The sequence below is a fragment of the Callorhinus ursinus genome, unplaced genomic scaffold (genome assembly GCF_003265705.2).
Source record: "Callorhinus ursinus isolate GAN/ISIS: 27379988/994484 unplaced genomic scaffold, GSC_fseal_2.0 scaffold90, whole genome shotgun sequence".
In the NCBI taxonomy this organism is placed as follows: domain Eukaryota; kingdom Metazoa; phylum Chordata; class Mammalia; order Carnivora; family Otariidae; genus Callorhinus; species Callorhinus ursinus.
Window position 1 is genome coordinate 941,533 of NW_027397152.1, and position 12,605 is coordinate 954,137.

The 12,605-nt window shown below is 50.2% G+C and overlaps 1 protein-coding gene and 1 long non-coding RNA gene across 3 annotated transcripts in view; one reads left to right on the plus strand and one right to left on the minus strand.

The window, feature by feature from the left end:
- The window catches only part of LOC141371722 (uncharacterized), a 115,331-nt gene that overhangs the window by 45,772 nt on the left and 56,954 nt on the right, over positions 1-12,605 (minus strand). The window lies entirely within an intron of this gene.
- Positions 7,975-12,605, plus strand: part of THEM5 (thioesterase superfamily member 5) — an 8,590-nt gene continuing 3,959 nt past the window's right edge. For both annotated transcript variants that reach the window (XM_025858418.2, XM_073888435.1), the window contains exons 1-3: positions 7,975-8,256; positions 9,539-9,740; positions 11,027-11,165. In XM_025858418.2, the coding sequence (XP_025714203.1) occupies positions 8,134-8,256; positions 9,539-9,740; positions 11,027-11,165 (464 nt within the window). In that variant the 5' untranslated portion in view covers positions 7,975-8,133. The remainder of the gene's footprint in view (positions 8,257-9,538; positions 9,741-11,026; positions 11,166-12,605) is intronic.

A 12,605-nucleotide genomic window follows, 5' to 3' on the forward strand; every position in this document is an offset into this window, starting at 1 on the left:
CCTTAGGGTCTCAGGTACACTCCTTCCAGACAGGGGACTCAGTTTGGGTCAAAGATTTGAAGAAAGACCCCCTGAAACCACCGTGGACAGGGCCCCACACTATTGTTCTAACCGGCCCTAGTGCCCTCAAGGTCTCAGGTGTCACTCCGTGGGTCCACCACTCCAGAGTGAAGAAAGCTCATCATTCGAACGAGGAGCCACACCAGTGGAGAGTCCAGCCAGACTTCACGAACCCACTCCAGCTTCACCTTCGACAAGACCCCACCGACTGATGGACACCTACTCACCGTGGTCCCTGGTTCCCATCGGCATGATTTCCCTCATCTTGGGAATCAGACTCTACACTGTTGCCCCTCCTGACTGGACTTTCCCCCAGAGGCTTACTATTGTCATTGCTTACTGGGTGTCCCTAGGGTGTATTACTGCACTTACTTGTCCACGGGTTTCATCTGCTGTTGCGTTAGCCACGATGGCTCCCTCTACCTGAGGTCAAAGATCCCACTTTTACTGGCCCTCTGCTGTCTACTCCTGAGCGCATTTCACCATGGTTTTCCTGGCCCCAGTCAATCCCGGTCTTCTGTTACCTGGTGTGCTGTTCTTCTGCACTGCCTCTAGCTTGCCTGGCCAGGCAAGGGGGCCAAACTCTCGTATCACTGTTACTGGCAAATGGACTTTCCAGTTTATCCCCCTCAATCCCACACCAGCGCCCCCACTGACTTCTTCCACCTGGGATGGGCACACACCAAAGGTTAACCTCCATTTTGACGGATGCCAGCTTCTTGATACCTCCTTAGAACCTCATAGACGGTGTTCTTACCATGGCCCTCACTCTGGTTACTGGCTGGTAGATATCTACATCTGTGGGGGCCCTATGTCTCAACAGCGAAACACCTGCCCTCAGTTCTGCTCACAAGCCTGGGGATGTGAGTCATGGGTGGCGACTTGGCCAGGAATGGAACGGGTCCACCAGGTGGCACCTTAAACAGCACAGTGACATCCGGATTTCCTTGTCACGCAAGGCCACCCCATCCTCTTGCCTTAACAATCACTGTATACCGCTCACCCTCTCAGTCTTAGAACCCAGTGCCACATCATGGGCTATAGGAATCATTCTCCTGTTGAGCCAATATCACCCTATGGGGACTGACCCCATGGCCAAATTTATGATTAATTACATGTTCACACCAAGGCTTACAGTCAACCCTCAGAGTCAGACAGAAAATAACACCCTGGTGCGTCCCTGGGTCCCCCATCCACAAGCGTGACTTTACTTTGTGCCCGAAGCTAGTAAAGCAGATTTGCCAGTGGCACCATGTGGTGTCCCTTTGATTTGAAGGTACCACCTCTCAAGTGACTGTCTGGGTCTGAAGAAGAAGGGATTTCAAGTACAGACCTGGCTGGGAACTAGGAGCCCCACCCTGAGTGTGCACACACACCCTCACACACCCATTCAGGATTTGTCACTTTCTGAGCTTAGAGGTCCTGGCTCTCTGCCTCTTGGCAGTTCACAAATAGGAACTCCAGCTGAGCTGTGGTCGGGGCTCTCACATCTGTGGGGAGGGGAGCACAGATCCCCATCAGTCCCCGTCAGTCCTGGCACCTTGTGCTGGGCCAGGACCCCCTCCATCAATGCAGTGATCAAAGGCCGCAGCACCCAGAGCCAGTGTCTGCTTATCAGCTGCCCAGCTCCCCTGGGCACAAGGTCTCCTGCCACAGCCCTGCTCACCCTTCCCCACAGGCGACACCCGCCAGCCTACCCCTTCAGGACCCCTCTGGGCACAGCGCTTAGCAACCACTTCTTTTAGCTCCATTCCAAGCCCAGGTTTCATGAAGGCAGCCTCCCCACACCCGCCCTTCCAGTCTCGGCTCCTGGAAGGCTGAGCCTCTGCCTTTCCCCCAGACGCTCATTCACAGGTCCCACACACAGCACGGACCAAACCCCTTAGCAACTGGATGGAGCGAAAACCCCCAGGCAACTGGTTTATTGGTTTCAACACTGGACTGTTGTTTTCCTTTCCAAAGTGCCTACTGTGGGGGTCCAGGGTATAAGGAATCCCAGGAGGGTCCCTCCGTGAGGGAGCCATAAAAAGAGGACAGCTCTGGGGGTAATCAGAGAGACGGGACTCGAGCAGAAGAGCCACAGGCTCCTGGGAGAACGGTAGTGTGAGAAGGGCCAGGAACGAGCTTATAACCAGCTGGCAGGATCAGCAGCCTGACAGACTAGATCCAGTCAGAGGCATTTGATTTGGTGCACGCAGTGTACTTATAAATTGGTTGCAACGTTTAAAAGTTGGAAGGTTCACATAACATAAAAGTCTGGCTTTTCTGGAGAAATTAGAAAGCTGGTAACTGGGCCTATGTTCCTTCCCGGCAACTCCTGAGGGGAGCAGGACCCTTGGCTCACAAGGTCAAGAAACCAAGTTTCCCTGAGGTCAGGGCCAGCCTGACCAGTCTGAAGATCAGTCATGGATGGAGAGAGGCATGGGCAGTCTGGGAGCCCTCTAGAAATTGCAGGGATGAGTATAAGAGCCAAGTCTTCAGGAGGGATCGAGTTCACAGAAGAGCAAAGACATATAAGAAGGCCACTAGGGAAGTCCCTTCCTCATCCAGAAGGGCCGGATGGGGCCATCCTGACAACCACTCCGAAGTGTCCAGAACCCACCATCACAGCCGGGAGTCGGCCAGCCCATGTGGGGAGCTCCACCACATGTCCAGAATGATCTGAGAGGGCTGCCAGGGCCCCCAAGCTGAGAAAGACTTTGTAAGAGTTCTGGAAATGTTCCTCTTTACCTGTTTCCTCTTAGTGATTTACAGTAAATATCTCTAAGCCAAAAGTGTCCCATGAGTTTGTTTGGTGGGAGCAGGGGAGGAGGGCAGGCTGGGGAGACTAAGGGCTACAACATAGGAGAGGAATTCCCAAAGAGACAGAAGTGGTCTGTAAATTCAGATTTGGGAGCCTGCTAGAAGGAAGAAAGAGTCCTGGGCCTGGGAAGTGATCCATGGAACCTACCAGGCCTTGATTACCCCTGTTGTTTCACAACACACCAGAGAAGTTTCTAGATCAGTGGTGTGCTGGAGCCAGTTCCTACCAGCTTGCAGGAGCCAATTGTCTACAACCTTCCCCAGCTTCAGAGGGTCCGTGGCTTCATACTGGTACCTTGAAAGCAGCCACCATGGGAATATTTCTACCACAGAAGTTGGCAAACTTCTGAGCCCTCCCCACCCCCAAGAGGCAGTTGTTAATTATCTACCCACATACCACTGCTGGTTCTCCCGTGGATCACCTACCTGTCACATCTGGCCCAGGATGCGCTTCTGTGAGAAGCACAGTGAGAAAACCCCCCAGACTCCACATTCCCCCATGGGTCCCAAACAGGAAATGAACCAAGCAGGCAAACAGCCTAAATCAGAATCCAACAACAGTTCTAAATTATAATGAACCTTCACTGACTTCCCTCTGTTTTCTTTTTCTCTTTCTTTCTTCCTTTTTTCAAAATTTTTATTATTTTTATTTTTTTATTATGTTATGTTAGTCACCATACAGTACTTCATTAAGTTTTATTAATTTAAGTAATTTAAGTAATCTCTACACCCAACATGGGGCTTGAACTCATGACCCTGAGATCAAGAGTTACATGTTCCTCTGACTAAGCCAGCCAGGTGCCCCATTCCCTCTTTTTCCTAATTGCTTCTCCAGAGAGTCCAGGTCTGGGGAGAAGCTTTCTTTCCTCTAAGCGAGTTTTCTTTTTTCTTTCCGAGCTGAGTTCACATAGAAGGACTGGGGCCGAAGCTTGTGTTGTAACAAAACCCATTCAAGGCCCTTGCCATACATTTCCACCTCCCTGCATAGCGGACCACCCAGCCCACATCTAGACAGGGCTCAGTGTTGCACAAAGAACCTTGCAAGATGAGTGAAAGGCCTCGAACAGCCTCCTCCATTCACTGTCTGCAGGGCAACACCCATGCTTTTGCCGTCAGCATAGATGGTCTCTCAGATATATTTCTAATCACCTTCCATCTGTCATACCCTTGACCCTTGATGTCACAGACATCACCAGGTCTTTTTCTTTTCTTTTCTCTCTTCCAGATCTTTTCCCTCCCAGCTGGGAAATGAAGGTTGATCTGCTGAGCAGCCCGTTCAGTTCCCTGTATTGCCCTGGGCCACAGCACCCAGCTGAACATCAGCTCAAGGAAAATTAGTTACACAAGAAAAGATATTTAACTATAGTACTTGGCCAGACTGAGAACAAAACTTACATAAGCATAATGATGTAAATATTTGAAAGCAGATTTAACCAAAAGTTCTGAAACAACTGAAGTGGCAGGATGTCCATAGGAAAATTTTCCTGTTTCTCTCCTTTATAATTGCAGAGCACTTTTTTTTTAAGATTTTATTCATTTATTTGACAGAGAGAGACACAGTGAGAGAGGGAAGATAAGCAGGGGGAGTGGGAGAGGGAGAGGCAGGCTTTCCTGCCGAGCAGGGAGCCCAACGCAGGGCTGGATCCCAGGACCCTGGGATCATGACCTGAGCCAAAGGCAGACGCTTAATGACTGAGCCACCCAGGCGCCCCTGCATAGCACTTCTGACACTAGATGTGTGGGGTTTCCCAACACCAAGAAATTCTCTGCAACACCAAGTAGATGTCCTACAATTCAATTCTTATTTTTTAAATATTTTATTTATTTCTTTGTTTATTTCTTTGTTTATTTATTTATTTATTTATTTATTTGAGAGAGGGAGAGAGTGCACAGGGGGAGGGGTAGAGGTGGAGGGAGGAAGAGGGAAAGAATCCCAAGCAGACTCCCCTCTGAGCGCGGAGCCCAACGCAGGGCTCAATCTCATGACCCTGAGATCATTACCTGACTCGAAGCCAAGAGTCAGACGCTCAATTGACTCAGCCACCCAGGCCCCCTACAATTCAATTCTGACACTAACTGGAGTTAGGTGAAGACTCCACAGGTTAATGACTTAGTCCTACGACACTGCCCCCCCCATTTCTGATGCCAATGGCAAGTGGTGGGTCCCTGGGTTACTTACACAATGTCTGTCTGACTTGGCTACAAATCAGAGGTTCCCATAACCTTCGTCTTAGATTCAATTGTTGGCTGGAACTGCTCACAGAACTCCAGGAAACACTTGTGTTTATTGGTTTATTATAAAATAAAGCATATGATAAAGGATACAGATGAACAGCCAGATGAAGAGATACATAAGATGTGGTCTGGGAGGGTCTTGAGCACAGGAACCACTATTCCCATAGAGTTGGGGTGTACCAACCTGGAAGCTCTCCAAGCCCCATACTTTCAGTATTTGTATGGAGGCTTTCACTTAGGCATAATGGATCATTAACTCAATCTCCAGCCCCTGTCCCCTTCTTGAAGAATGGAGGGTGGTACCTACTGGGGAAGGTCATCAGGAAGACATAACTGCTGGCTGATCCATAAGTTGAACCCTAGTGATCAGAGGTCCTCTCCCCCACTCCTGTCCTTGGAATGTGGGTTTCACTTTCCTTTCCTACTCTGAGAGGCTGCTCCAAGGACATAGCCTTAAGTAATGATGTGGTGTTGAGAAGCCCTGCATAGTATACATGACTGAATCCAGTTAAGGCCCCTCTCTCCCTAAACCTAAAATGTGCCAGGTGGGTGCAAGGATCCACTTGTCTGGCTGCTACCCAAGACTAGCCTTTCCTATAAGTTCCCTTTCCTCCTTAAAACTGCCACCTACCAACCTGGAGTGACCTGCCTCTTTCTTCCGGTCTTTCTTCACCCTTCCCTTATGGGCTAGTTTCAGATTACACAGGGAAGCTCCCAAGGGGGTTCAAACCAACAGGAACTGTAAGTTCCAAGCTTCTCATCCTGGTTTGGTTTTGCTGGTGACCAGTGCCCATCCTGAAACTATCCAGGAGACTCATTTTCCAGAGTTGCCTCATTAGAACAAAAGACACTCAGATCACCCAGAAAATTCCCAAGGATTTAGGAGCTGTGTTCAGAAACCAGGGGCAGAAATCATTATATATTTTTTCTACTATTCCACAGTGTTCCTCTTCTAGATTATGCGAAGTGAAATAAGTCAAGGAGAGAAAGTCAATAATCATATGGTTTCACTTATTTGTGCAACATAAGGAATAGCATGGAGGACACTAGGAGAAGGAAGGGAAAAATGAAGGGGGGGGAAATCGGAGGGAGAGATGAACCATGGGGGACTATGGACTCTGAGAAACAAACAGGGTTTTAGAGGGGAGGGCGGTGGGTTAGCCCGGTGATGGGTATTAAGGCGGGCACGTATTGAATGGAGCACAGGGTGTTATACCCAAACAATGAATTATGGAACACTACATCAAAAACTAATGACGTAATGTATGGTGACTAACATAACATAATAAAATAAAATTTAAAAAAAAAAAGAGCGTTCCTTTTCTAGTCAGGCAACAAGAGATGCTGATCCCACTGGAGTATACAATCTGCAAGGGAAGTCAGGCTGTGCAAGGGTGATAACTCAGCTCCCATGTGGCTCTTGGTCAGTGATCAGATTCAGGCACTGATTCTTCTTGGAATTAGGACAGCAAGTGCCACCTTCCTGGGATCAGGCTCCTGTGGAGCCCCTCCTCCCTGCTCCCGTTTCCTCAGATTCCTCTCCAGTCCTTTCTGAGATTCCTCTTCTCTCTCTTGTCTCCTCCTCGAGTCCCATCTTTTCCAACAAGTGGCACAGATAGAGACTGCAAGGGAATGAAGGGGTGCCAGGTACCAGGGGAGGCCTGGGACAAGCCAGAGGGCACGAGGTATGGCGCCAGGCAGCTGCCATGGCACAGGAACCGACATGCTCTGCTGCCAGATCTTCCTCCTCATCCGGAGGTCTTTGACCAGCTTTGTGTGACACTCCCTGTTTTTTAAATGTTAGCAAAGAATTCGAATAGTTTTGGCTAGATCCAGAGACTGAATCAATCAGAAACCTGGTTTCCCTGTCCTTGAAGAAACTTCATTCAACTCTTCACAGAACATGAGGAGAATATTTCTATTCTAGTCTTCTGGGACAGCCAAATACAGAAAGTGGGGCAAAACCTGTAAACTTCCCTATTAAGTCAGTTTGATTTTTCAGAAACTGCCCCAAATCACCACCACCACCACCATCATCATCATAATTCCACCTTTGCACGGTTCTGACTTTCACAACATGCTTTTCTCCAGTGAATTAAAAACTAGGACTTCTAGTTGAAACCTGGCAGTTTTAATTCAATAGAAGAAATAACCACCACCAAAAATGCCCACAACCTTGCAGACACTGGCTGAACGCCCCTCCCGCCTTTCCACTGAAAGCTGTCTCTCTTGCAGACTTGCCAGGGACAAGGCCTCCACTGCCCAGCTCCCCACCTCACCCCCAGCACCCATCCCCTTCCCTGGGGTTCCCAAAGCCTGACAGCACCTTTGCTAAGCTGACTGCTCCCAAATGATTCTCTGTCTCTGCCTCTAAGACCTTCTCCTTCTCACCGGTCTCCCCTCCAGGGACCAGCCGGTGGAAGATTCTCTGTGTAACCCCTTGTCTGGGATATAAGAACAGGTAGCTAAGGGAGGTGAGTTGGTTTTCTGGGTGCCAGGACCATACCAGACAGAGGTCTTACGTGGTCTTGCTGCAGAGCACACACCACAAAGTCTCCACCAACACACACAGACACTCCACCAACACTCTCCAATCAAGAGACAGACCTCCCTTACCTTTCTGGGAATTTTCTTGGAATGTTCTTGGATTGCCCCCCAAACATTCCAGGGCAGCCCTCCAAGGCCCCATGTACCATATGCTATTTCTTTATGCACTTTTTTTCTCTTTAACAAATGTTTCTTTCTGGACTCAGGCCAGGCCTATTAAGCATTCATGCCCAAGCAGCATCTACTTCTCCCCCAGTGCTGGGTGGGGCTTGGAGCTAAAGGCTACAAACATCTGTCGGTGTTGTGTCAAACCAGTCCAGCCTTGCCTAATCGTCTGCAGAGACAGCTTGCTGCTGAAGGCCTGGTGACGAAAAGGAAAGAGATTTGTATCAGAGGTGGCTGCACCGGCAGCACCAAGGTCCATCCAGAAAGCGCTCACTCGCTTTGCTACTTTCTCAGTCCAACCAGCCCCAACCTCAGAACCCAGCCATGATAAGAAGATGCTTCCAGGTGGCAGTAAGACTTGGCCGGCACAGAGTCCTTCCTGGTGTCCCCCAGGTCCTGCCCAGACTCAACCCCACCTCAGCATTCGGATCCTCCACGGACGCCCTGGTCAGTAAGTTCCCAGCTCAGCTGGGTAGGCAGCACTTCTCTTGGGGGCCTAGGGCACAGGAGCACCCCAAATTTCCTCTTCCCAGATGATGGCTGGGGCAAGTGGGCAGTGTGTTGGGGAGCTATTTGATTTGGTAAAGGGAAGGTGCTTTTAGGATATCAAGTAACCCAGATAAAGGGGCTCCTGGCTGGCTTAGCTGGTAGAGCATGTGACTCTTGATTTCAGGGTCATGAGTTCAAGCCCCATGTAGGGCCTAAAGATAGGAAGGGAGGAAGGGAGGAAGGAAGGGAGGAAGGAAGGCAGGCAGGCAGGCAGGCAGGAAGGAAGGCAGGCAGGCAGGAAGGAAGGAAGGCAGGCAGGAAGGCAGGAAGGCAGGAAGGAAGGAAGGCAGGAAAAGCAAGTAGGCAGAAAGAGAAGGAAGGAGAGGAAAGGAAGAGGAAGGGAAGGGAAGGGAAAGGAGACTAAGGAGCATAGATCCAAAACTAAGACCACCAGGACACTTTTGTCCTGGTCTGAAACTCGTGTGACCACCAATGAGTCACTTTCTTCCTGTGGAACTCAGACCATTGCAACTGAGTTGGGGCATTTCCAGATGGACGGTTCTGTGTGAGGTTTGGTGAGCAGCCAGCCTACTGCCCAGAGTTGTTACTGGTCCATGAGTGCTTGATGGGGCTCAGAGGGCTCACTTTTCCCACAGATAGTTTCACACTTCGGTGGGCACCCGAAACATGTTTCAAAGGAGCCACCTTTCCAGGGCAGGCCCACAGCTGTAGACAGAATGGGGATAACACTTGAGGTAAGGAGGTGGTAGCAATGGTCCTCCACCACTGGTCGCACCCCCTAGGGTAGACAGTGTCTGAGGACAGGCTCTAGTCTGACCATCAGTTCTTATATTCACAAGCTTGGCAACCTTAGCCATATTTCCTCAGTTTCCCCATCTGTACAGTGGGGCTTAGACTAGCAGTTCTTAGCTTCAAAGAACAGCTCACAGGTTTTTAAACAGGACAGTGGTAAGGCACACCACAGAGCAGTATGCCCCTACTTGTCAGCCCTGGTTCCTTTTTTTTCCTTCCTTTGCACCTTAGCATCCCCTTGCCAGTCACCCGCAGGTGGCTCCCAGCCCTCTGCAAGGAAAATGGGCCACTTCCTGTAAGTCAACACTGGTGGAAGGGCTTGAGGAGTCAAGAACCCAGGAGCAAACCACCTAGAGGTCCCACAGCCCAAACAGCAGCCCCCCATCCCCCAGGAAGCTGTTTAATCTCCCTGATTTTTCCCTCCCAGGTCTCAAGATTCTGTCTGAAGAAGACAGATTTGAAGGATTATGCCCTTCCCAATGCCAGCTGGTGTCCAGACATGCTGACCCTGTACCAGGAATTTCTGGAGAAGACCAAGACTGACGGCTGGATCAAACTGCCCTCCTTCAAGTCCAACAGAGACCACATCCAGGGGCTGACCCTCCCATTTGGGTTAGCAGTGGCCTCAGGTAGGGCCTGGCCTGGGAGGGCCTCTGGGCACACCTGCTCCCCAGCCCACCGGGTGGGTTCAGCCAGTTCCTCTCATTGTGCTGACTCTCCTGACCCTCAGGAAGATCCACAAGCTCCCTTCCAGTTCTCAGCTGGAAGTTCTTTCTGTGTCTGACCCACCTCTGATGCTGCAGCCCCAGGCAGGTAGAGGAGAAGAGAAGAGTATTCTCTGTGATCTCTGCTTCCCTCCTCGCATCCAAGAGAACACAACCCAGTGTCGGCCTTTGCTCCCTGCCAAGAGCCAACCGCTGAGCACAGCCCCTCAGCCCCCTGCCCTTCTGTCTTCTCACTGGGTGTTCTTCCTGTACTGTCAAGCCTTATCCCAAGTCCTCCTCTTTACCCAGTAAAGGCCCTGGGGCCTGCCTCCCCCACTGTGGGCCTCGGCACACCGTCCCTGCTCTACTGGGTCCACAGCCAGTCTCCCCAAACACCCACCAGATCAGATGGATAGAACTTTCCACCTTCAGCTTTCTTCATGTGTGTAGATGCATGTGTGTGCATGTGTACATGCATATCCCTGTTTTCTTGTCTCTCTTTCATATATGTGGTTTTCCTGCCCACTGATGAATGGGTGGTGCAGTAGGCAGATGACCTTTGCGTTTATGCCACAAAGCAGGGTCACCAAAATAATTTTTTTCAAAATATTTGATATCCATCAAAAAAGGATGTAGTTGTTGTAGTAGTTGTCTTGGGGGAAAAAATATCAGGACTTTGGTGGACTTTTCTGTACTTATTTTACTGTGTTTTTTTTTTTTAAGATTTTGTTTTTAAGTAATCTCTACACCCAACATGGGGCTCAAACTCACCATCCCAAGATCAAGAGTCACATGCTCTACCAACTGAGTCAGCCAAGCATCCCGATTTTACTGTTTAGTACTGTTGTTATTTTGAATTATATGTGAATTACATGTTATAGTTTTAATTTCCCATGTTTAAGGTCTGTTAAAGTCTTGATCTGGCCATGAGCTTATATCTACCCCTCAGCCAGGGAACTTTCTTGAGTATTTCTCCCTCCAGACCGAGGGGTCCCTGAGGAGAGGGCTGTGTCTCCAGTCTCAGATTGAATGCTCCCTGAGGGCAGAGGCTGGGTGTCCTCTGGTTCTCTCCTGGACCCTGTGCCAGGGTCCTACCAGGCCTAAGGCAGGGCTCCACCCATGGTGCTGAATGACTGGCCCTGCATCCTAACTGGGCCCCACGCTCTCATGCACCCCCTTCTCCAGCTACGACACTGCCCATCTCTCCCTAGACATAAGTGATTGGCGCATCTTCACCAGGTGCATCCAAGTGGAAGGACAAGGCTACGAGTATGTCATTTTTTTCCACCCATCCAAGAAGAAGTCCATCTGTCTTTTCCAACCTGGCCCCTACCTGGAGGGGGCCCCAGGGTAAGCCACAGGCAGGGTCTGGGTGGATGTCCTTGGCCGCTTTCTGGGCTTGGCTCAGCTGATGGATGAGCCACACACCAGGCCCCGGAGTCTGTACCTCTCCCTAAGGAGCTGGGTGGGGGTGGTGAGCACTGGACTTCTGTCTCAACACCAGGGCACTGGAAGGGCACTCCGGGTCATCTGGTCCAGTCCCCATTGTGCAGATAAGGAGAGCCTCCTTAGGGAGGTCTATTATTTTTCCAATAAGAAGGTGGTCTTAGAGGCCACTTTGAGAAAGGTGTTGTGAACTTGGAAGAGGACAAGATCTGGAGCCAGGCTTTCAGTCCGGCTCTGCCTTACTGGCCTTGGAAACCTAAGCAAGCAATTTAACCTCTGGTCTTCAGCCTTCTTACCTGAAACCTGAGGCAATAATATCCAGCTGCCAGAATGACTGAAAGATACAATATTATGGGACTATGTATATGTACTCACAAATCATATGGTACAATATAGCTCTCAGACACCATCTCTCCAGACTTCATGTTTTGTCCAGGAGCAAGCTGAGGCACACGGAGGTAAGGTAGCACAGTAGTACACACAACCAAGGCAGATCAGGTCTCTAATCCAGGACCTGGGACTCTAATCCATTGATCTCTCCATTATACTCTGCTGCCTTCAAACTTGGGATAGGCCCAGGAAGGAACTCACACTAGGTAAATTCCACAAGGGAGAGCAAGCTGGCCTTGAGCCTCTTGCCCAAGGCCACTGGGCCACCAAGTCCATGGTCATCTGCCTTCTCCTGCATCCCCGTTCCTTCTTTAGACAGTCACTGAAGGCTATTGGTGGTGCCAGAGTTCCTACAAAGGAGACAGAAGGGTGGGGGGGCAGCTTTAGGGTCCCAAGGCCTGGGAGGGACTCAGTGGCAGTTAAATTCAGAGATCTTAATAGATGTCAGCACCTTCACAGGCCATGGATTCAGACCGCAGCCCTTGGTCACCTTGGCCATCCCAAAGGCATCTTCCGTGAGGACAATGATTTTCCCACTGATGCATCAGCTGCTGGGGGACTAGGTCAGAGCCCTACACAGGTCAGGAATGCCCTTCATTCTGAAGATGAAAACACCGGAAGGCAGGGATGGGGGGTGAAGTGTAGCCGATTTTTATTTAGGGGCTTATGGAAGTGGGGCAGGAGAGGCAGAGGAGGACCATTCAACACTGAAGCCAGTGGGTTGAGGGGTTCAGAGAAGAGATTCATATTGAATAGAAAGAAATACCCAGTTCAGGGGTGCCTGGGTGGCTCAGTTGGTTAAGCGACTGCCTTCGGCTCAGGTCATGATCCTGGAGTCCCGGGATCAAGTCCCGCATCAGGCTCTGCTCAGGAGGGAGTCTGCTTCTCCCTCTGGCCCTCCCTCCTCTCATGTGCTCTCTCTCTCTCTCTCTCATTCTCTCTCTCTCTCAAATA